Source organism: Pteropus alecto, unplaced genomic scaffold (assembly GCF_000325575.1).
Source record: "Pteropus alecto unplaced genomic scaffold, ASM32557v1 scaffold60, whole genome shotgun sequence".
Taxonomy (NCBI): Eukaryota; Metazoa; Chordata; class Mammalia; order Chiroptera; family Pteropodidae; genus Pteropus; species Pteropus alecto.
In genome coordinates, this window is record NW_006430726.1 from 5,505,123 (window position 1) to 5,529,126 (window position 24,004).

The 24,004-nt window shown below is 51.6% G+C and overlaps 2 protein-coding genes across 4 annotated transcripts in view; both read right to left on the reverse strand.

Moving 5' to 3' along the window:
• Positions 1-14,081, reverse strand: part of IL16 (interleukin 16) — an 87,722-nt gene extending 73,641 nt beyond the window's left edge. The window contains exons 1-2 of the mRNA XM_006905315.3: positions 14,004-14,081; positions 1,672-1,838 (exon numbers count right to left, since the gene is read on the reverse strand). Coding sequence (XP_006905377.2) covers positions 1,672-1,741 — 70 coding nt within the window. The 5' untranslated portion in view covers positions 1,742-1,838; positions 14,004-14,081. The remainder of the gene's footprint in view (positions 1-1,671; positions 1,839-14,003) is intronic.
• Positions 14,082-14,102: 21 nt separating this feature from the next.
• CFAP161 (cilia and flagella associated protein 161) overlaps positions 14,103-24,004 on the reverse strand; it is a 68,731-nt gene continuing 58,829 nt past the window's right edge. For 2 of the 3 annotated variants that reach the window (XM_015594146.2, XM_006905370.3), the window contains 6 exons: positions 23,268-23,357; positions 22,510-22,742; positions 21,466-21,550; positions 17,972-18,130; positions 16,872-16,945; positions 16,166-16,474 (listed from right to left, as the gene is read on the reverse strand). In XM_015594146.2, coding sequence (XP_015449632.1) covers positions 16,279-16,474; positions 16,872-16,945; positions 17,972-18,130; positions 21,466-21,550; positions 22,510-22,742; positions 23,268-23,357 — 837 coding nt within the window. In that variant the 3' untranslated portion in view covers positions 16,166-16,278. Of the gene's footprint in view, positions 14,240-16,165; positions 16,475-16,871; positions 16,946-17,971; positions 18,131-21,465; positions 21,551-22,509; positions 22,743-23,267; positions 23,358-24,004 lie in introns of those variants that run through there. The other variant, XM_025050132.1, reaches the window with a different exon arrangement.

Genomic DNA, 24,004 nt, shown 5'->3' on the forward strand with positions numbered 1-24,004 from the left:
GTGGGGGATATATACAGGAAGCCGCAGTCCTGGGGAGGCCAGAGCACTTCCCACACACGCATCAGGGGGCTGAGGGAACAGCTTTATGTCACACGAGGTCTGCAACAAAGAAAGGGGGTCCCGCCTCTCACTAGCGAAATCCCCGGGAGAGAGGCAACCCGACCACCTGTGTGTGTTCTGACGCCCGTCCCCGGCTTGGCTTCTGCCTCCACCAGCAATGCCCCCTTGCTGGCCCCGCAGGACTAGGGTCTTAGGACGATGCACTCAGTGGCCCCTCTGGACTGTGCTCACATCAGAGGATCAGGTCCCCTTCCTTGGCTGGCTCCTGTGTCCCCCAGCCCCTCAGGGTTATAGACACACACCTCCCATTGCAAAGTGGGCCCTACCCAGTCCTGAGCTAATTCTGACCAGGTAGCCAGGTTGCTGGGGGCTCAGAAAGCCTGGCTGCTGAGCCCAGGATGACCCTCACGGCAGTGGGCACAGGGCCTGAGTCTTCCCATTTCCCTGCTCGGCCAAGCCCGCTCTCAATTCCATTGAGTGCAGGCTGCCCTTGACCGTCCGTTCCATCTCGGGTAGCGGTCTCTACCCAGAGGCTGGACCGTGCAGCCTGCCCTGCTCCATTCTTCCAAACCACAGGCCACCACCCCACCAGGTTCCTCACAGGCTCCTTCCCGGGCTGGGACCAAGTCCAGCTCCGCCAGTCCCGACCCCGCCCTGGGTCCGTGCTGGTCGCGGGGCCAGGCCCACAGTCCACTTCCTCCTGGTTCCCTTCGCCTGGCCCCCCACGTCACATTTAACCCTTCAGGGCTGAGCCTCGCAGATAGCCCCGTCCCAAGGCCGCAGCCCTCTAAGGCCTTGCTCCCCCTCCATCAGGGCTCTGCGTAGCGAGCGGCCTGCTCTATGGCAGAGGAGGCCAGCACTGTCTCTCAAACCCTGGCCACTTCCCACACGTTCTGAGACGGAGCTGCCACGCTGCATGGAAGAACACGTGACAGCCTCATGACAATGACCCCAAGGGGGCCTGGGTGGCTTGGTGAAAGCCAGTAGACTATTTTCCAGCCCAGTGTGTAATCATTAACTTGAACACCTTCACTCCTGAGCATCGTAAATACAGCTAAAAATCAATTTTCTTGTTCAACCAATCCATTCATTTCTGAATTTTCATTGCCTTTAAAATTTACTTTCATACTCAGAAAATTACAAAGACAGCCTATCATGCCAGGGGCACAGCATGTGTGACATTTAAAATGTTTTATAATTTTTTGAACATTTATTTTAAGAACAAATTGAGCCTCCTACAATGTTGAAAGAAGGGCAAACGCACAGACTGGTTCTCTGACCTAGACTGGGTAATCCCAGCTCTCAGGAGACAGTCTGGACATGCGTCAGGTCACCTGCGACAGTGCTGGAAACCACAAAGCCTGCTTAACTGTTCACCACCTAACGATGACGGTCAACCCTGTCCCACTGTCCCATGTCACAGTATACTCCTATGTGCCCATGTCACAGATGAGGAGGTGGGGGCTCAGAGAGGTGGAGGGACTTAGGTCACAGAACCAGAAAGTAATGGAGGTGAGACACCAGTGTTTTCATACAAAGACCAGAAAACTGCTTATTACAGTTTCTTAATCAAGAACACAACAGACTGATGCACCAGTGAGAAGGACCTACCCCAGCTGTCCCCAGATGGCAAGGCAGTCATCTTTGGTATCCACTCCAGGCCTCGGGTGAGCATCATCATGGAACCACGAAGTCACACTGGGAGGGCTTGCGGATGAGCAATCCACACGGTTTGCAAGCTTTTAACAGGACCAGATCCCTCTTTTCAAACATCTTACCTAGAACATCGGTACATAAAACAGATCAATGCGAAGTTGCTGTGGCTGAAGGCAGAGTGACGGGTCTGTTGCCCTGGCTCCCAGCCTCCCCCTTTACTACCCTCAGCAGCCCTCCCCCAACCCCAGAGCTCTGCTGGGCACATCCGGAAACCCCAGTCCTAAAGCGACCCCCTCATCACACACACAGGGGTGCTGAGCCCTAGCAGGAAGCATGACTTGCTCAAGGACAAAGAATCGCAGATGACGAGAGGCCTAAAGGTCACCCAAGACAACCACTTCTCTGCCACCAGAACCCCTTTCGACCAGCCCTTAGTGACCAGACTGCTGCACACCGAGATGAGAAAGAGAAGCCCAGAGACACCCTGGCCAGTCCCCTTTGTCCACAGAAGCCAAGCAGGGAGACGACCCAGCACATCGCGGAGGCTGATGGGACTTACTCTGTCGATCTTTCATGCACTTTGTACTTCTGAAAGCACGTCCACAATATCTCGTGTTTCTAACTTATCACAAGATATCTTCTTCAGACCCGAAGATATAAATGCTTTATTCTGAAAACTTTGTCGTTTCACTGCAAAAATTTTGCATCATGTATGTATGTTTCGCATTATGTGTGTATATACAATTACATACACATACACACACACATACTTCTCAGTGTTTACCCATAGCCAATATGCAAAGTTCCACGAGACTAAGTTGACTACATATAAGTCCCCAAAAGCCACCCAGCAGTAAGCACAGGCCAGGGAAGACGCTCACAATAACATGTAGCATCGGGAAGTCAATTCAAGTAACAAGGGCTTCCCGGGCCCTGGCAGCGAGCTGGGCACCATGCTGTGGGGGGACCAGCAAAGGCAGCTCACGTGCCCGCCCTCCGGCACCATCCTCTTCATCCTCACAGGTCTGACCCAAGCCACTTCTTGGTAGGAGGGACACAGCACAGTGGTGTCAGCATTCGTGAAGCCACTTCAGGGCCCGCCCTCTACCTGCTCCTGCTCCTGCTCCTGCTCCTGCTCCCTAATCAGAAGCCCTGCCTGCCTGAAGCCACTTCAGGGCCAGCCCTCTACCTGGTCCTGCTCCTGCTCCCTAATCAGAAGCCCTGCCTGCTGTGGTCCCAGAGCCTTGGATTCACGACACCAGCTGCTCTGAGTTCTATATGATGGTATGCAGTCATTGAGATTGGGCCTGGACAGTGGAAGATGGAGAGACTGTATGTAATTATAACTGTAATAAACTACACTGATGAGGATGATGAAGGTAATGATGTGATAATGGTCTCGGTGATGATGGTGGTGGTGGTGGTGGTGGTGGTGACGGTGATGATGGGGATGATGACAGTGATGATGATGGTGAAGATGTTACCACTTCCTGAGTCTCTGTGTGTGCAAGGCACTGTCCTAATCACTTTGCATTCATCACGTCTATTAATCCGGGCAAGCCGTGGTCAGCATCACATGCAGAATGCCTCTGCTGAAGCGTGGTTCCCTCCTCCAACCTAGTCAAAAAGGCAGGAAGGAATTGACATGTTACGGACAGATACCAGTGACCACCGTCTGGCTGACTGGCTGACCACGGAGGTTCGGCCAGGCCATCTGTTGCTGCACAGGGAACAAGGAGGACAGTGGCTCCAGCAGCAGTCCAGGCAAGTGCCCAGGAAGCAACAGGGGACTCGGAGTGGTGAAGGGCACGGGAATGACTTGGGTACCGGAACCAAGGTCAAAGGCCACAGTAAGCCCCCAAGCAGGTAGATAGATAGTACGCCAACATGTAAGCACACCCTTTGGAGGGCTGAGTTCTGCTCTTCCTACCTCGAGTCAGCGTGGTCCAGTTTGCTGGACAGAACTCCGCGGCTCTCCTAGCCCCTCTACCTTCCTCTGTCTTTCCTCAAATCCGTCCTCTCCCACAGCCACAGAAATCAGAGCTGTATACTTTCTACTGAACCCTGCTCTGAGACTCCACTTAAACGATCTGATAAAATCCAAACCTCTGAAAGGGGTTCTACTATGTAGCCTCTGCATGCCCTGCAGCCTCGGCGAAGCCCTCAGCGGCCTCAAAGTCCTTGCTCCAACGACGATGAAACGTGCGTCTGCTCCCAGCTGCTGCTTCTCACCTCCATGCCTGTGCACATGCTGCTCCCCTCCTCCTCCTCGATCCAACTCACCCCTGAATTCCCAGCTCGGGCATCGCCCTGCTAAAACCCTCCTCTGAGTGCCCCCGCCTGCGCTGTGACATGTGCCCCTTTCCCACACCGTGTAGAAAAAAAAAGAGGGCAGGCACTAGGTCTTACTCATCTCCGTGTCCCCTTATCTGACTCAGTACCTGGCATACAAGGAAAACTCAGTTTTCTGAGCTAATAGAATAATGGCATGGAGGACTGAATGATTGGTACTTCCAGGTACTGAAACAGAACCTTTGGCAGGGAGAATGGCTGGAATGAGATGGTGGGGGTGGGGGAGGACTGAAGTGTGGACAAAGTGAGTTTGGAGCATCTGTGGGCCCCAGTGAGCAGCAACGCCCGGTGGGCAAATGGGTGTAGACACGGAGGTCAAGAGAGACCCGGGCCGGGGGAAGTAACTAGAGCATCCCCCGTGTATAGAACCAGCTGAAGCCGGGAGTTCAGACTGAAAATAACCTAGACATCACGGTCAGAGCTATGGGCTCAGGGCGGAGCCCTGGGAAACCCCAACATTTAAGGGACAAGAGATGGAGAGGATGGGCAACATCACGGCAGAGAAGAGACTAAAGAGAGATTCAAAATTAAGGAAGTTCCAACACGGAAGCCAAGGAAAAGGGAGGGTCCATTTTGCGTTCTGTTTAGTCTTCACTGGCTTTGGGACAAAACCAATAAACCCGGGAACCTTTGACAAACTCATTCGGCCTCTCCCCTCCCGTGTTTTTCGGAGGGAAGAATAACTTTTGGTACCCCTAGAATTAAACAGCTGCCATTTCTAGGGTGCTAAGGAGGGGATTTGGGGGAGGAGGGAAGAGCAGAGGGATCTGATCAACCCATTTCCCAAGCCTAGTGCTAATTCGTACAGCCCTCTTCCCATAAACTGAAATCCCTGAGCATTTGAACGAAAATATAATCCACGTGTTCATGATTCATTTGCACTTTATGTAAGCAAATGCTGGGCTGTAGCTGTTTGATGTCCAAGAGCCCATCTGAAGAATCTTTGCAGCCAGAAGTCATGAGTTGCCAAGGAAATGAAAAGGAGACAAACATTGGCCGGCCCCATCCATAATCCGAGGCTGTCAGCAGGGAGTGAATGGGTACAGTGTGGAAGACAGAGGCGTCCAATCTGCCAGTTATTAGATCAGACCCATGTTCCGTGTCTCAAGCTGCAGGCATCTGACACGAAACAAGAAACATCAACAACAGGCAGTGCCTAGGGAGCACTGTCACTTATGTAACTATTTGGTTACTGTTAGACATTGAGACGACTTCTGATTTTGATATTATAAATACAGCTAAAATGAAAATCTTCGTCCATAAGTTTTGGCCCACATCTCTTCCCATTTCCTGAGGGTGCACGTCCCGAAACAGAATTACTGGCTCACAGGGGACAACCCTGCTGTGGAGCTACATCTCAGGACAAGTGCTGCCACCCTTTGACACACAGTGCAGGGCGCTGTCTTTCTCACCACGCCTTCCGGGGTAGGTACCATCATCAATGAAATAATCCAAGGAAATATCAGAAAGTTATTAAGGACATGTTTTCAAAGACTATTTTTACGTAGTGTGGGAGGCTATTAATACTCTAAATATAAAATTGGATAACTGAACATCAACTGCATACAAGCACAAACTGTGACACAGATGCGATGTATAGCATGTCAGTCAAAGTGCTGCTTTCAGCTGTGGCAACCCCCAAACCAATCTCCAGATCTCAGCATTCTAACCCGACAGCGGCTGTTATCTCATTCGTACAGTCTGATGCACGTCAGGCCACTCTCCAAGGCAGCACTTTCCAGGGGGTGACTCAGGGATCCAGGCCGTCTCCTTCTCGTGACTCCAGGGTCCATCCACCCAGCTCAAATGCACCCAGCATTTGGTCCTCTTGGTCCAGAGGACCATCTTTCGAGAACAGGTACCGGCACACTTTTTCTTATAGGGCCAGAAAGTAAATATGGTCGGCTAGTGGGCCATGAAGTCTCTGTTGCAATTACTCGACTCTGCCATGGCAGCCCCCGGAGAAGTCAGGGACAATCTGTGTGTGATGGACATGGCTGTGTCCCAACCAAACCTTATTTACAAAAACAGGCACTGGGCTGGATTTGGCCAGCGGGCAGGAGTCTGCCAACTGCTGGTCTGAAAGTTCAGGTGAGGTGCCGTCTCCACATGTGCTGGTGCTACCAGGACAGGACGACAGCCTTAGCGTGCCACTCAAACAGGAGGGAAACGGGAGGCACCAGTAGTCCCAGGTTCGCAGACACTCTGAAACCCTGGAGGATGTTCCCTGACTCTGCTGACGGATGTCACATCCTTCGTCCTGCTCTCGGGAGAGCATGCCTTGCCGACGGCTCCCCAAGCACACGCCTCAGCAGGTCCTTCCTTGTGCGTGGCTTCTCGGGCCACTTCTGAAGTGGGCTTCGAAAAGTGCGCCCTTCTTGGCAGTTACTTTCTCAGCCTGTTTGCTCCCTGCAAAAGGCTGGGATCTCCGGGTCTTTATAGGGTTAAAGGTCTCAAATAAGCACAGGCTTTTCCACAATCTTTTTTTTTTTTCCTTTTTGGCAGAGCGACTCTCCAACTCAGTAGTCAGTCCTCCAGGAACCACACCCGCTGTTCTTTCCAGACGTGGTCCCCAGACCTGCTTTCTTTCTTTCTCCCATGCCCTAAGCCTTTTCCTCAATCATCACAGTGGCTACCTTGAGGCAACCTGCAGCAATGGGTGTGAAGGTCGCCACCTTGAGGCGTTCCATAACCTTGATGAGCAGGTGTGAGCGCCACACCTTGCATTTGATTCTTGCCCCCATTCTAACTGCTCACACCAGCCCCCTCAGTCTTCCTTACTCCCACGGCTGACATGCCGTCTCGAGGCAGTTCATTTCCCCACTCCCATTTCTGGCCTTTCCCCATTCCTCTCATCATTCCTGGACACTCGTCACTTTTCTTCCTGCTCATCCCTTCCCTGTGACACCTTGCTTAGCACAGCCAGTGACAAGCAGCTCACACCGCCAACGCCGCGTCCCCTCCTCCCCCCGCCAGTCCATGAGAAACCACACGCGCCTCTCGAGTTAGCGCAGGAGACCAGTCTGGCGACCACGCAGCTGACACTCTGCAGCCTCGGACTCGGTTTCCGCCCTGCCAGCAGCCTAACCAGTACGTCAGCGCCGCGGATTTTAAGTTCTGGTTGTGGCAGCATCTTACGTCTAGTACTGATTTCCGAATTAATCAGGATAAGCTAGGCTATCTCATGATCACCAATTACCCCCACATTCAGTTTAATACAGCGAGTCACGAGCTCACACGAAGTCTGACTTCAGTCTGGCAGGGCTCCACGGCATACACAACGCACATCGAGGAAGCACACTGAAAATTACACACTAGGCCAACCTTCTCCTGGGTTGGTCTTTACGGGCTGACGTCTTCCTAATTCCAAAAGCACCCCAGAGGCCCTCCGTCCTCTGTTCTCACGTACTCCTGTTTACGTGATGGCAGCATTTGGACAGGAGAGCAATATTTTAAAATAATGAACGTGCTTTTCTCTTTTGCACGTCTGTTTCTGCTCCATGCCTAGACCGTCGGAGGCACACACCGGGCTGCACATGACACGAAAGGCAAACAGGGACCAGGAAGGGGGGCGGCGAAGCAGGTCATTCAGCTGCTGACACATCGCACAGGATCTGGGGTCTCCAGCCACACTGCAGTCTTCGGAGCTGCACCGGCTGCACAGCGGGGGGTTCCCAGTTGGTTTCTTTACCCCTTGTCTTCCCCAGCTTATCAGGCCTGGGTGCTACATTTCTCAGTTTCTTCCATAACCTAGAGAAAATACCTCTGGCTTACGAGGGAGACTGTGACCGAAGGTGCCACCCTGGAGGAAGAGGGTGACACGAGAGAAGTAGAGATGAGCTCACACGTCAGGTCCCAAAGGGCAGTGACAACTGAGACTGGAGAGGGGGAAACCGAGTTGAGATATACCGATCTTCGGGTTTTAAGGAAGTTGAGAAAAAGGCTTTAGCCCAGTTCGATGGACTCACCTGTCAGGTACATATATATAGGGTGATCCACCACCTGCACAGCCCAGAGGGGAGTCCCATCACGGTGACCTCAGGGGCGACGACCAGGGACACAGGCCGCGAGCTCAGCACTAGCAAGCACTCCCTGTGCTGTGCCCATGGTCCGGAAGTCCCAATCCGTCGAAGAGGACGTGCAGGAGACAGCTGAGGCTTTGGCTGGAGACCTACAGGGACACGGTGGTCCCTACCTGAAGGCATCGAGGCAGCCACAGAGCCACTGAGAACTGAGATGGCACTACGTCAGCCAGGAAGGACCGTGAAGTCCAAACCAGGCCAGAGGAGAGAGCAGGTCACTAAGCACTCAGCCACAGACTGCCAGCGTCAGTGACCGCAGAACATCCAGGGAGGGAGCTGGTCACCCCTCGCAGTCGCCAGTCCAGCTGCCCCCCAGAGCGCAGTGTTCTTGCCTGCTGCCGCACACACACAGTAGGCCCTCAGCGTGCCCCAGACACCACCATGGGGTAGGAGAGGGCAGAGAGGGGACGGGATGGGCCACGAAGAGGGAAGAGGGGAAGAGAGACCGACCGACGGGTCAATGCCCTGACTATCCTCATCCTTGACCTCCTTTTCCCCCGTCGTGGGGCCTGTCTGCGTCCCGCCCACGGCTCCTCTGTGGGTGCCCACTGCAAGCACCTGGGGCCCTCCCCGCCCACTCCCGCGGCCAGACACAACAGCCAGGAAGCTGGCGCCCCAGCAGCAGCCCTCGGTCGGTGGCAGACGGGAGTAAAGGGCAAACCTCCCTGAGTGCCCACCCCTGGGGGGTAACTGAGGCTCATCCAGTCTCCCAGGTTCCTCAGTGGGGTGGAGTCCCAGTTGCCCCCAACATCTGCTTGATAAAGCGCCATTTATAGACTTCCCTCTCTTCTCTGCTTCTCATGACCTCAAATAAACTGCACTCGATCTCTGTCTCAGGGTCTATTTCCCGGGGAACCCAGAACAATGCCCCCCTCCCTAGGCCCAACCCAAGATAGAGGCCTGTTCCCGCTCTGTCCTTCCCCCTTGCCATCTCCAGCATCTCCCTTCTGTTAAATGACTCAGACTAACCCTTCCCGGAAGAGGGGACACAGAACTAAGAGGCCTCCCCTGCCACCCTGCCAGCCCCGCACAGAGACCCGGTTTCAGTTCAGGGGGCTCCTAAAAGCCCCCTACAAGCCAAGCAGCATCCTGGGGCGGCAGCTCCCAGCCCTGGCACTTCACTTCGAGGGTGGTGCTGCCTCCTGCCATCGGCTGGGGAGAGCGCATCCAGGAGCCCGGAGCAGATGTCTGGCCTGAGTTCAACCTGCTCACGTTGGCCAGCAGTAACACGGCAGACACTGCGGGGAGGGAGGAAGGGCGGAGGCTCTGGCCCAGCAGCTGGGGACAGCCACAGGAGACACCACCTCCGCTCCCTCTGGGGGAGGAGGGCGGGAGGGTGTTTGTGTGTGACTTGCGTGCGGTGCCAGTATTCCAGGGTGGAGGCCTGGGAGGGTCGGCCTGTCGCACTCAGCTCCCCAGATGGAGCCCACGGCCCCGTGCCAGGCGGCCTGAAGGAGCTGCAGGAATCTGAGTCTGTCAGAAAGGGAAGGCTTGGGGCCCGGCTGGCTAAACCGCATACCCCGGCCCCTCCAGGACACACAAGAGCATCTCTGGTGTCCTCTCCACGAAGATTGGATGTGGCCCCAAATCCTGCTAAGCGCAGGGCTCAAGAACCTCTCTCTCGTCAACAGAGCTGGCACCGGGGACGTCTTGTCCTGCGGGGTATGGAGGCGCCGGGGCTGCCAGGTGTGCTGGCTGAGGCAGCCTGCGGTACTCAGGGACCTGACTCTGTCTCCCGCTGAGGAGTGCGGCCTCGGTCCCACGGTGGGCCCCAGGCAGCTCCCAGCCCTCCTCCGCGGCCACTGCTCCCCTCACCGACTCCCTCCTGGTCATCCCACCATGCCCCTTGGCTGGCAGGTTGTAGCTCTGAACTACTACCTGCACGCACAGCTATGGCCACTCCCCACAGCGCACTGTGCCGCCACTCGGTTTCCAACCGACTGACTCGATTCAGTCCGACGAACTGCAGGGAAGGCCTTCTGCCCAGGGCGGGGGCAGCGCCGCCGGGCTCCGGGCTGTGGCTCAGCCTGGGGGAGGCTCCTCTTCCTGTATCTCAGTTTCCCCTCCTGTCAAGTTCAGAGAACCACGGGACCATCTCCCAGGCTGAACACGGATTTGACTGTTTAATACGCGGAAAAGTGCTTAGAACAGTGACGAGCGACTAGTCAGTGCTCGTGAGCACCCCCTGAATGTCAGCGTCAGCCATGTCAATAGTGTTCCTACACTGGGAGCTTAGAGTCAGGCACCACAGACAGAGAACACAGAGCCACAATGCAGAGGGACAAGGCTATGACCGAGGGAGTGCTGATTCACGCGCGATGCCGGGCGAGTCGCTTCACCTGTCTAGACTCTCATCGGTTCACCTGTAAAATGTGGGGGCAGAAAGCTGGCACTCAGTGGCATGAGCACCGAGGATGAGAGACTGAAATCACTCTTCTACAGACGCAGCTTCTGTATTCGGAGAACGCACAGGCGCGTGGACGAGAGAGACGCTGAAAGACGAGAGCGCGGCCACGCCAGGCGGCGCCCCAGACGGCAGAGGCGCGGAGACCCCGCTCCCGACGACGCGCTCGTGGACGGAGCGGGACAGGGCGCTGCCAGCTGCACGCGCAGAGTCGCCATTGCACAGCAAGCCCGTGAGATGGGTGGTGTTTTAATTTTTCTTTTAATCTATGAGCATAATGGAGGGGGCTCAAAGAGGTGCAGTGACTTCCGAGGTCACGCAGCTAGGAAGTGACCAGTATCCCCACTGACTTGTCTGGCCCCATGGCTGGGGCTCAGGACCGTTGTCCCCTCCTGCCTCTCTTGAATATTTTCTCATCGTACTCAATCTTCTAACAAGTCTGAGAGGAAGCCAGTGACAAGGAGAGTAACTGAGGCCATTTGAGGAGCCAGACTCAGCACGGCTGGCGAGCAGCCGCTCAGACACCATGCTGCAGTCCCTTGGGGCGGCTTCGGAGCCCAGCGTCCCCAGGCCTGGATTCGGAGCAGTTTCCTGGGGAGGGCTCCAGGCCCCAGATGGAACATCTAGGAAGAGTCGCAGAGGGGCCGTACCCGCACTGGAGCTCCCCTTGGCACGGCCCCTCGGAACGCTGTTAAGGCCGCGCTCACATTTGCCTGATGCACTTTCTTTTATAAGGAGAAAAATGAACCGATACCCTGACCGAAGCCCTTTTATGGTTTTTCCTCTCTTAAAGTGCACATTTTGAAAAGTGGAAACTCCCTCCCATTTTCAAACTAAGCTCAGCAGCTGAGCGATTGTAAGCGTTGACTTGTTAAGGATTTTACCAGTGACATCTTGTGGCCACTTTCAAGAACTGCAAGATCGAATCTGCGAGAGGGAGCCCAGATGCCTCTAGGAGACACCGCCTGGGCGAGTCTCACCCGCACTATGTCTCACCGCATTATGTCCTCTCTGCGGGGCTGGCAGGGTAGCAGGGGAGGCCTCTTAGTTCTGTGTCCCCTCTTCCGGGAAGGCTTAGTCTGAGTCATTTAACAGAAGGGAGATGAAGGGACTCAGCTGAGTGTGGCGGCAGTCCCTGTCACCCAGAGAACGCTCAGGCCCCGCCTCCGTCTTCCTGTGCCCAGGTGTGTCCCTCCTCTGATCTCGGCCTACCCCCCACCTGTAAAATGACCAACATGAGGCCAAGTCAGCTCCGACACTGCGGCTCTGTCGCTGCCTTCCCGCCAGAGGAAGGAGACACGGCACCCCTGCTGTCCTCACCTGAACACGCCGGAAAACGCTTCCTGGATACCTGAATTCTTTATCATTTCCAGTTCAAACCCTTTGCCTTATTTTTTCTAACGGGGTGTTTGTAGGTCTTCTCTCTCCCTTAGAACAGTGACTAGTAAGTGACTAGTCAGTGCTTGTAACCGCTCCTTAAATGTTAGCTATGCCAGTGGTGTTCCAGCACTGGAGACGCCACTCTGAAAGTGTCCCCACCCGTGGGAGCTCGCGGGCAGGCACCACAGAGTTCTTTCTACACAACGCGGTCGCCCCAGCAGCCAAAGCAGCCATTCAGTCAGGCTCCCCTCAGGCCGAATTTCCACACTACCACAGATCTGTAAAGGGGTCTACGCGGTTACGCTTTAAAATAAAGTGGCTCTTTTTCTTTCAGAAAGCTCCAGGTGCTATCAAAAGATGCTGAATGAATTTACTAAGGGAAAAACAATGTTTCTACTATTTTTGCCTTTGGTTAGGACAGGCAGAAAAAAATTAGCTCATCTGCTAAAAGCCATCAATCAGCATTCAAGCCCTTGGAGCCGCACCGACTGGTCAGGGACAGAGACGACCCACCTTTAACTTACCGCGACCTCCCCTTCCCAGCTTAACCTTCCTTCCTGGTGCCTGGACTCTCCTGCCCAGACACACGGGGCTCCTCAGCGCCTGCTGAATTAAACACACACGCCACACTCGGGCCTCCTCTTCCACGCTCTCCCTTCCGACCGCCCTGCTCAACGCCGCGGGCAGAGCCAACTTCGGTCTCCTCCCCAAACACACCCTGACGTCCCCAAGCCCATGGCTTTGCCGGCCCTCTTCTTTTCTCTCTTTAACAACAGGGATAACCTCTCTTCCTGCCTTAAGCGTCATCTCCCCAGCTGAAGGCCTGAAAGGAGGAAGCTGGTTCTTCCTCCCTGGGCCCCAGGGGCCAGCTCGGCGCCTGGCACAGAGCATCAGTAAGGTCTGTTGGGCTCAGTCGAATGCACAAAGGTTTGCCGCGTGCAAGAGAGAATGCGGTCCACTGCCACGTGGGAACTAAGCGTGCTGACGGAGACAAAATCACTTCCTGGCTTGGGCGTGCACTGACCAGCCTCCCATATAAAGGCGGAGAGAAAGCTGGGAGGCACTGGCACGCAGAGAGCACCTGCTCCCCCACGAAAACACACTCCGTTCCCCTGGCAGCCCTCAATAGCCATCGGGCTCCCCATTTTACCCACGATACACCGATTCTCAGAGAGGTGACCTTCCCTCAGCTCGGAAGTGGCCAGTCCAGGCTTGCTGGACTTCTCCAGGCTCCCCTGGCAGGAAGCTAAGGGTACTACCCAATCCTAAGACTTTACTTGCCACCCATTGTCATTTAGCTGGGTTTTGGGTGGGGCCGAACAGCCCAGCAGATGACGGCTGTGTGCCCAGGAAGGAGCTGTGGCTGAGCTGCGGCTGCGTCCACACAACAGCAGCTTCCATCAGAATCGGACCTCCCTGGGCGGCCACCTCGGCTTTCCTGCACAGCGCGCGTCCTGTGCGTGCCCCGCACCAGGGTCCACCTTCTTGTCCTCGTGCTTTAGCCCAGTCAGGGAGTGAAGATGCTCGCCCCACCCTCTCCAGCCCATCCCCTCCTGACGCTGCCTCAGTCCTGAGCCCCATCACTCTGCCCAGGCCCCCTCAACCTCCCTGCTGATTCTCTAACAATCCTCCTGGGCAAAGGAAGAGTATGCTACGTCCCTCCTCGCACTCTTTCAAAGGCCAACCATCACCTTCGAGGTCAAACTCAAGTTCAGTAACTTGACATCCGCAGCCAGCAGTGATATTCAAGACAGGGAGCAGCCTGTGCAGCTTTTCTCCAACATCACTGGGCACCACACAGAACAAACTCCCACCCCAGGCCACAGTGCTGGGGCAGGGCCTGCGGGGCCCGGTGGGACCCAGCGTCGACTCTGGCTGCTGAGCTGTAGGGTGGTCCTGGGGTCCCCTCCAGGGCGGTGCAGGGCTGCCAGAGGCACCTCGGGAACCAGAGTCAGAGGGAGGCACTCCGGCACCCTAACACCCAGTGCAGCCTCGCTGCGTGTCCCCTGCATGTCGGCTCTGCACACGGCCCACAGTGAACGTGCCCCTGCCGAGGCCCCAGCTCTCACCATCACTGCTGTCAGGGACAGGGAAGGGCCTCCTCTGCCTGGAACGCAGTCCTCCAGTCCTCCGGTTCCACAGCCGGGTGTCATCTGAGGTCAGCCATCCCTAGTCCCGGGCATGAGTAAGCGCCTTGTTCTTCCACCAGGATCCTGGAGGGCTCCGTGCACAATCGCTCTGGCGGCTGCTGCTTCCCTCCCCCACTGGCAGGGTCTTTGCCTTGTTTCTCACTGTCCCCACCGCCCTAGCAAGAGAACCGGCACGTGGTGACTGATGAGTAAACATCTGTTCAATTGAGCAAAATTGAGCCTTAGGCCTGGGGGAGTCTGTGTCCACAACTCAAGACACAACCAGGCAGCAACAGTGCCTTAGTGGCATTTTCTGTGCAACCACCACCACCCACAGCACCCGATGGCCTCCAGTGTGTCACTGTACATCCTTCCCTGTATGTTTTCAGCATCAGCTAGAAACACACACGCATTTATATTTATAAATTTCACTTATGCCTCTTAAACTCTTATGTACACTAAAGCTACTGTTTTGGACAGTAAAAAATACACACTAATGCATTTTAAAGGTTAAAACGATGTATGTAGAAATTCGACGCTTTCTCTTCCCATCTCAATGGGCCATCCTGCATACCCCTCTGGAGGCCTCTGCTAAGGTGCAGCGTGTCCTCCCAGCACATGCACAAGTCTATAAAGTGGCCCTGTCCTCGAGGGCCAATCTGCACAAAATTCTAGGTTCCAACCAATGACCAGAGCAGGTGCTAAAAGGAGATTATCAGTATACCTGGAAGCTACCTTAGGGACCACAAATTCTATGCTCTACAGAAAAAGTTAAAATTAGAAGGGAAAAACCCTGTCCGCTCAGCATCCTCTGTGGGTGGCAGGTAAGATCTGGAGGACACAGGCAGTGGTGCTCAAAGGGCAGCCTCCCCCAGGGGACACTGAGCAATGTCTAGAGGCATTTTTGGTTGTCACAAGTAGAGTTGTGCTACTGGCACCTAAGGGGCAGACGCCAGAGATGCCGCCAGCTATCGTAACGTGCACAGGACACAGGACAGCCCCCACCAAAGTGGAGAGCCCAGGACCGGGAACCTTGCTTTGGAAGGTCTAGAAGAGCTAACGGGTCCTGCCTCAGTGCTGAATTTACGACCTGTGTGACGCTGAGCAAATCACTTAACTTCTACAAGCCAGGGCGACACCCACTGAGAAACGCGTTCCCTGAGTACTGGGACCTGTTCCCTCCTCCACCTCCTAACGCGCATCAGAGCCGTCTGAAGAGCACGGAACGAGCCCAGTGCCCAGGCTACACCCCACATGAGTAGATCAGAATTTCTGTGCAGGCCCGGACATCAGTCATTGCCAAGTTCTCCAGGTAAATCCTATGCCCAGCCAAGGATGGGAATTCCCACCCTAATTCCTGCAGAACTTGATGGCACCTGCCTAACTCCTTGAAGAGGGTCAATCCACACTGGCTTGAGGCTGCATCTGTTTAAAACACATTCACATCACCTCTGGCTTACTTTCTGCCTCTCGGTATATTTATATGCGAACTGGCCTTAGAGCTCACCTTTACCTATGGGCTGGTGGGCGGGGTGGGGGGGCGGTCTCTTCATCCCATTAGGACACATTACCCACCATAGGTACCCCACAAAGCAGGAACAGATGAACAAATATATGGAAGGGCACATGTGCATTTTGTCAGGGACTTTCTGATCACGTGTCCGCCACAACTAATATGCCAGTTTCAAAGATAAAGGGCGATAAAGAGACTGCAGTTTAAAAACCATTACAAAATAACACATGACTGGTCAGGTGAAAGTCTCGATTCTCCTAAGCCAGACATCGAAACTAAAAAAAAAAAACAATGGGAAACTGTTGAACTCTGAGGTAAGGCCATGGCTCACAGCTACACACTGGTGATTTTTCAGTACACTGTACTAAGTGAGGACCAAGGGTGGTGCCAAAAACTCAGTGTAGTCCGACAGCTTTATTACACAGACACAGCTTTAAAAGGTAGCGCACTGCCCTGTAGAAGCTGCTGCTACACAGGATCTAAACAGAGAAGCTGAGCTCCTCAGAATTTCTGAGCTATTCGCCAGAGCTCGGTTCTCCTGCGTCCCAGGCTCCCCCCGCGCCCCCCCCCATAATGCAATAATCTTCTTTGTTTCAGTATAGCGTTCAGAGAGTTCTCTGCCTTCTTTAAAACCAGCTTGAGGCATAACCAAGATCGCCGATTTCTTGAAAAGCCACATCGGCCGTAGGCGCACCTGCTGTGTCACTGGGCCCCCGGGTCAGCCGCCTGCTCCAGGGCGCAGGTGTCCTCCACTGGCGGTTTGGGCAGGTGCAGCATGGTGGGCGAGTCCTGCCTGGGGCTTCCCGTCACCAACACCCAGTGGTTCCTGGGCTTTTCCACTCTGTGTGAATCCAGGTGTGTGTGAGCGGCGACCTCGGCTTCCTTTCCAAAATAGGTACTGGAGCAGGAAGGAATGAACACGGACTGGAAATGGAGAAAGGCCCTGGGCAAGCTGCCCCTTTCACCTCGAACGCGCCCAGCTCAGCAGACTATGTGAAGCCCCCCGGGGGATCTCTAGAACACAGCGTGGCTGCCGGGGCGGCCCCACCCTGTTTGGGCAAGGATGGGGAGCGTGGACTCCCACTGCGGCTGACATCCTCTTGCTGCCGACGGACTTGTACAATGGAAGGGGCTCTCACAGGACTTTTTACACCATCGAAGTTCTACGTGACAATATTTCATCAAAGGACTGTTTTTGTGTGTTGCCACACTCCTTAAACGGAGGAGTTTCTTTGCTTATACTCACAAACTCCCCACCCCCACATGGCATTTTGCTGTACCCTGCACCACAATACCTTAAAAAAAGATGCCGGTGGGCCGCCAGTCCCCGATTCGTGTGGCAGTGATTGATGAGAATTTTTACATTTGCCTTTAAAGATACAGAAAGTCTGTTATTTGCATTACGAGTTAAAGGCCTTCAATTTCCTATAAGCAAAAGCATTAACTATACCATATACATATGTACACACACACATATATATGTACACACACATACTCAGAATTTCTGCACAGGCCTGGACATCAGTCATCGCCAAGTTCTCCAGGTAAGTCCTATGCCAGCCAAGGACAGGAACCACCACCCTAACGCCCGCAGAGCCTGGCAAAGGCCAGCTGAAGAGAGGGAGTCTGTCGGGCGAGTGTCGCTGAGGACCTCGAGTCCGCGGTCCAAGTCAGGAGAGGGGCCCGTGCCCCGGGCCACTGCAGAGCTCGGGGGGCTGGGGGAGCACACTGTGTCTGCTGGGGCTTCCTCTAACAGCCGCCTCGGCCGGCCAGCCTTTAAACCAGTCCCCGCTGTAAGGCCACACTCCCCATGACTTCTACTGCCTCACTCTCCTTCAGCGCCGGGCACCTGGGAGTGAGGGGCAAGGTCTCCTGGCCAGAATACCTCTGTGCCCGCCAAGCTGCTGCCCGTCAGGACCGCACCTCGGCCCCATCCGCAGGGCCCTGGGTCCTGAGAAAACGCTCGGCATGAGAACAGAAATGTGCCACCCGAGGGACCCCCGTGTTCTCCTGGGTGGCTGCTGTGTCTCCTTCCTTCCCCAGTCTCTTTAGCAGAGAGGACTTAACAGAGGCCCAGAAGGAGGCGGTGTCATCATCCTTCCAACCTCAGGTCAGGGGTTTTCAGCCTGGTCTTGGGCAGGGCCTGGACCCCAGGATTTTTATAAAGCGCCACAGACAATTCTATGGTGCAGCCAGAGTTGAGAAACACCAGTGCAGGTTGCTGCCACAAAGCAAAATAATGCTTCCGAGCCTGACATACGGATGAAGGAAAAGAGGAAGAGACAGACAGAGACCAAGTCCAGAGGCCTGGGGCCATGACAAGCCTCCGTCCGCAGGCGGGAGGGAGCCGCCCGCACACCCCGCCACCCCATGCTGCGCCCCCATGCTGCCTCACCGGGACGGGGAAGCCTTCGTACTCCAGGCGCAGCTGGTGGTCGGGGAAGGCAGCCTGCCAGCAGTTCAGGTAGGAGACTTCATCTGTCAGGTACACTTCCTGCAGCCAAGACTTCTTAGACGACTTCAGTAGGGTCCTGTGGTCACTTGATAAATATAACTGAAAATGACAGAAAGCAGATGAGCCACGTTACAGTACTAGAAAAGCTGAGAAATAGAGAGCAATCGATTGGTTGGCTGCATGTCATGTTCAAAAGTAGTTTTCAAAACCCTGTTCTTACCAACTATATGCAAATGCTGTTTTTCTCCACCTTAAAAATGCCATCTCAGGTCCCAAATCACCTCAAACTGCTATTCCTTCTTTGGAACACCAGAAGCAATCTCCCCCTCTTACCTCATTCCCTCTTTTTCAGGGCACAGGGCCTGTATCAGCATTTAACTTGTGATAAACAATGCTGCATGAAGCTCACTGCAGGAACGGAAGTGCAATTAAAACCAACATCCCACAGCTGACATTCACTTCTGGGGGCGGGGAGGGGACTGCCCCTCTGGAATTGATGTCCATACTTGGAGTTTATTAAAGCAGCTATCTGGCATCTGGCTGCCTGTGACTTTGCCAAGAACTACCTTATCCTGCTGCTAGTGCAAAATGTTGATTCCTTGTTAGTAGCTCTTTACCCATTCACCTTCACCCTGAACCTGGAGGTCATTTCTGCCTATTTTGATAGGTTTGCATAGGCTAAGGTAGGCCATGAGGTGCTATGGAGAAATCAAAAATGAGTTACTGTCCGCAGGAAGTTTCCTGACTCACAGGATTAACGAAATGACCAAATATAGGTGTAGGAAGCGCCTGTCAGCACCTGTAGGTGTGGCTGTCCAGCGAGGATGCACGGAGCAGCAGGAGGCGGGGTGGGAGTACATGGTCTCCCAGGGGCTATGCGGGCCTGGATGGAGCTACTGGTACTGGGAATGAAAGACAGCCAAAATGCATTACGAACAGGGTGCTATGGGACTTGATGATGAGCTGGATGTGGGCGGGAAGGGGAGATGGTTCCAAGATGCACTGTGGCTCTGTCCCTGGGTGATGGACAGAATGACAGTGCATTCAGAGTAACCAGAAGACCCAGTCTTCAAAAGGCAAAGCACGTCTATCTCAAACCACAAACTCTGTCTTGTTAATGTAAAAAAAAAAAAAAAAAAAGATAATAAATCCAGAGCAAATCCAGAAGGCCACTGTCACCAGATTTACGAATGCCTCAGAATTCCTTGCTAAGTCAAAGACAAGAATAGAAATCAGGTATGAGAATTCTGAGAAGAGATTAAATTGTCATCATTTGAAGATGAAATGACTGCCTACCTAGAAGTCATGAAAATCAACTGAAGAACTATTCAAATTATAAGAGTAAGGGATGTCATCAAAGATGGAGATAAAAACCCATAGCTTTCTCATATTTTGTGGCAACTGTCGTAAGGACCTCCCTACAACAGCATCTAAAACAGACGACACAAGGGACAACCTTCACGAGACTGGTGTCAGATCCGTGTGAGAAAAATCACACAGCCTTATGGAGAGATCCAAAAGAGAAGTGAATAAATGGAGAAACATCTCAGAAAAGTAAACATTATAAAGTAACTAAATATGTGAATTTACTTAATTTTACAAGGTCAAAATACCGAGTGATGTTTTTCCCCACAGGGACAGAGGAACATGAAAAAAAGTATTATTATATTCAAGTGAAAGATTAATTCTTAATTCAGAAAAGAAGGGTAATGAGAAGAAACTAGCCCTACGAGCTGTCAAAGTATACCCTAAAGCTATAGTTCTAGAAGAAAAATAGACGACTCCAGTTCAAAGGATCAAAACAGGAATTTCAGAAAGAGCGTGCAGTGTATGGAACAACTCCATGGATGCTGATGAGGCGGCACGTGTCAGCGAAGAAAGGAACAGTCAAGAAATAACACAGAAACGACTCGCTGGTCCTTTGGGGGAAATGTGTGTTCACATAAAACCCTTTCTCAAAATAAATGCCCAACGGACCAAAGAATACACTTAAGCAAAAGTTTAACTTTAGACATCTAGAAGTTAATACGTTTTTCTTTTTATCGTATCCTTGGAGCAGACTTTAAAGCTCTGAGCAATGGAAATTACAAGGAAAAGCACTGATAAATTTTACTCAAAGATATATTGGAGCAACTATAATTTAAGAGCCAAGTAAGAAATGGGAGGAAATACTGGCAACAGACATGATGGAATTTTACGGTCTGTGGAAGAGCAGATGTGTACACCCAAACTGATCATCAGGCAAAGAACATGTTTACAGGATAGAGAAGGAAAAGGAAGAAGAGAGGAAGAAGAAAAAAGAGAGACAAACGAAAAGCAAAAGAAAGAAACGGTACCGAAAAGTTGCAGTCCTTGTCATTCTCCCTGCATTTGAAGTCTGTCCTCCCCCCTTATGGAACTTACGTAAGCCCAAGTGTTACAGTGCCGGTCTCTGGGTGAGAAAGACAGTGACGATTCACCTCCCTGCTCTCTCTAAGTTCTACGTTTACGATCAGGCTGCCATTCCCCATCTACGGTGTGCCACAGTTTAATCGCTAGCATTGACTTTTCTTAGTAGAAAAAAAAAATAACAGTGGTGCCACTTCATACAATGATGGACTCTCTGATTCAGGGAAAAATGTTACATGGTGCCAGCTCTGCCCCTTAGCAGCTGAGTGACTTGGAGCAAAGTCACTTGCCCTCATTGTGTCTCAGGTTCCCTAGATATAAAATAAGGGTAAAATAAGCTCTACTTCAGACTTGTTTGGAGGAATAAATGAGTTAATAAATAAGTAGTTAAGCACGTAGTACAGGGTAATAATCCCCATTTTATGAAAAAGACGAAAAAGACTCAAAAAGGTTAAATAAAGTCCCACCCCACAGGTATGCACCTCAGCTAAAATTTAACCCACATTTATCTGGTTCTGTTACACCTCCTAGTCCCCCAGGCAGAGGTCGAGATCAAAGATACATGCTGATTTATGCAAACTTGAGCATCTCATATTGTTCTTCTCTCATATTAGAAGTTTGACAATGAAAAGTCAAAAAAAACAAACAAACAAAAAAAAACAGTTGCCAGACGACATACCCTGCCATCGTTGGTGACATTAAACAGATGTCACATTATTATTACATAATCCTATCATTTAGCTTACAGGTGGAGGTGGTATAAATTTTTGCTTTTTGCCAGCTGCATTGCAAAAAGGTTTTTCTCCCTTATTCTTTAGCTTTTAAGGGTGTGGGTTGTTCTTTTTTTTTTTTTTTTTTTTAATTTGCAAGGTTAGAAAAAAAAGAATTGGCCTAAAATTGCTTGTGTAAAGCTGCAGTCTGGACTCATAATTATCAGAGATGGAGCGTGTGCCTGCAGAGTCCTCTGTGCACTTCGGTAGGTGGCCATCAGCCTACATGGAAACAAAATGACAGGTCCCAAATAGACACGCAACATGAGCACTCACCATGGTGTCTTCAAATCCCCCCGTTATCCCGAGGCGAAAGTTCTGCCCGTATCTAAGGACTTGACCGACGGCCTCGCTGTCCGCACTGTCCGTGGAGAACAAGAACAGTGGAGATTCTCTGAGTTCGGATGATTCTACAGCTCTGTTTCTCTGTGTGTACAGCTCTAATTTTCTCGATCGTGAATGTTTATGCACCATACCTGAATTATATCCCTACACAAAAGGTCTTTTCTTTTGGCCTTCAAATCCAGCCAGCTGCCTACCTCTGCCTCCCACAAGTGTGTCCCCACTGCCAGCTCAGAGTGGCGGAGCACGGCACGCTGCCCGAACCAAGAAGCTGGGTCAGGCGCAGGGCCGCCTTTAGTAGGAGCCAAGCTAACACACCGTAGACGCTTAACACAGTCTGCCCTCGTGGCCCTCCAGCAAGCACAAGCTGTCTGCATGTGAACTGTCTGTATTCAAGGGTCTAAACTGAAGACCTGGAGGGCTGGCTATGTTTCCTCTGTAATATAAACATAGCTGTCACAATTTAGTAACAAAGTAAAAACAATATTTTTAATTGTGATTATGGATCTAAGAATCTAAATGCCCATTTTCAACATCTCCTGAAGTACATTTATAGTGGACAATGAATTTTAAAACAGCAAATCCCCATGTGATGTCACCTTGCATTAAACTACACATTTCTAGAATAAAAATAACAGAAGCAGTCGTATGAGCTCCAGGCATTCTGAAATGTTATTAGAGAAACCCACTATGCTTCCAGACAAATATATGAATGATTAAGTCCCTGGATCCAGTGCCTTTGAATTAAGCATATTGAATTGAACACAAATTACCTATTATCCTGATGTTTAAGGTAAAGGGATTATGAAGGTCCCTTGAAAATAACTCTCGAGATGAAAAAGCAAAGATGAGAGCCATGGAGAATGTCGATGGAGCCTCTGCCTCCGGTCAGCCCTGCTCCAATCCTGGGCATCCTTAAGCTCCAAGTGAGAACAGACTTTTATGGTGAAAATTAGCTGACAATTAAATTGTCTTTACCTTAAAATGGTAAACGTGTTTCTGCCAACAGGGATCTTGGTTGGCGCTGCACTCAGGCCACAGGGCACCTCGAATTTGTCACTCAGATGGGCTCTAATCTCATGTGGAGTCAAACACAGGCTCAAGTCCCCACGGAGAAACAGATCAGCTTCTACCTCAGGATGGTCCAGATTCACAAGTATCACTTTGTCGCCATTGTGAACGTATCCGTCTTCAGTGATGGAAAGCTGCATCTACAGTTTAAACAGGGGTTTCCTAATAAACTGTGCAACCCCAAACACCAGTGCCCAGGCCACTGCAGACAGACCTTCTCTCCTACTGGGGCCCATCTCAATAAGGGGTTCACTGGGATCCCCTAAAACCCAAATCGCTTTTTTCCTGCGACCAACCCACTCCTAATGTGCTGAATCAAAGACTCTAATAATCCCAAATGAAGTAAAATGAAACCGATGAAAAATCTCCTGGGTTAAGTTCATTATTAATTTATTCTACATCCATTGAAAATTTGAGCACCAATTAAGGGGCGCTTTACTGCATTAATCTACTCATTTCTTAATTTGGAAAATGCAGGTAAACATGTCACAAACTTCTCTTGTGTCTGAAACCTTAGGGAATTTTTAACATTGTGGTTTTCAGATCTAAAGAGAAAAACTGGTATTTTCCAACGCTGAACTCATTTATGGAATTTTCACTTGCTTAACATAAACTCACACTTAATTTGATAAAATTTTGAAAATGCTGTTTGAATTTAAAATTACCGGTCTCAAAAGACACTCTTTTAGTCTTCTGTTTCTCTGTATGAGAAGCTGTCCCTTATCTCTCTTCTCTAAGAAGTCTTTCATGAGCTCCTGGTGAAAGAGAAAAGGATATATACAATGGAATATTACTCGGCCGTAAGAAGAGATGAAATACTGCCATTTGTAACAACATAATGGACCTCGAGATAATCATGCTAAGTGAAATAAGCCAGACAGAAAAAGTTGAAAATCACATGATATCACTTATGTGTGGGATATAAACCTAAAAGCAACAAACGAACAGGACAGACTCATGGACATGGACAATGGACTAGTGGTTACCAGAGGGCAGCGGGGAGAGGGAAGTAGATGGGGTAAATGGGGTCAAATATAAGGTGACAGAAAGAAATCTAACTATGGGAGGTGAACATGCAAAGTAAATATATATATATGCCTTACTGTTAAAATGTACAGCTGAAACTTACAGATTTCATTAACTGATGTCACCATAAAAAAATTAATTAATTAAAAAAAAAGAAAAAGAACTTTAGAACTGACAAGGGCCTTGGGAATAATTTTTTCCAAGTCTTTCATTTCAGAGATAAGGAAACTGAAATCCAGGAAATTGTGTTTTCCAAAGTCATGTATTAATGTCTGGAATAATCCATTTTGTATTTGTGTAGCCTTTTCAGTGCTTTCAAGTTTATCATCTTATCTTGTGCTCAACGATCCTCTGGGCAGTTCATAGGGAAGCTGAT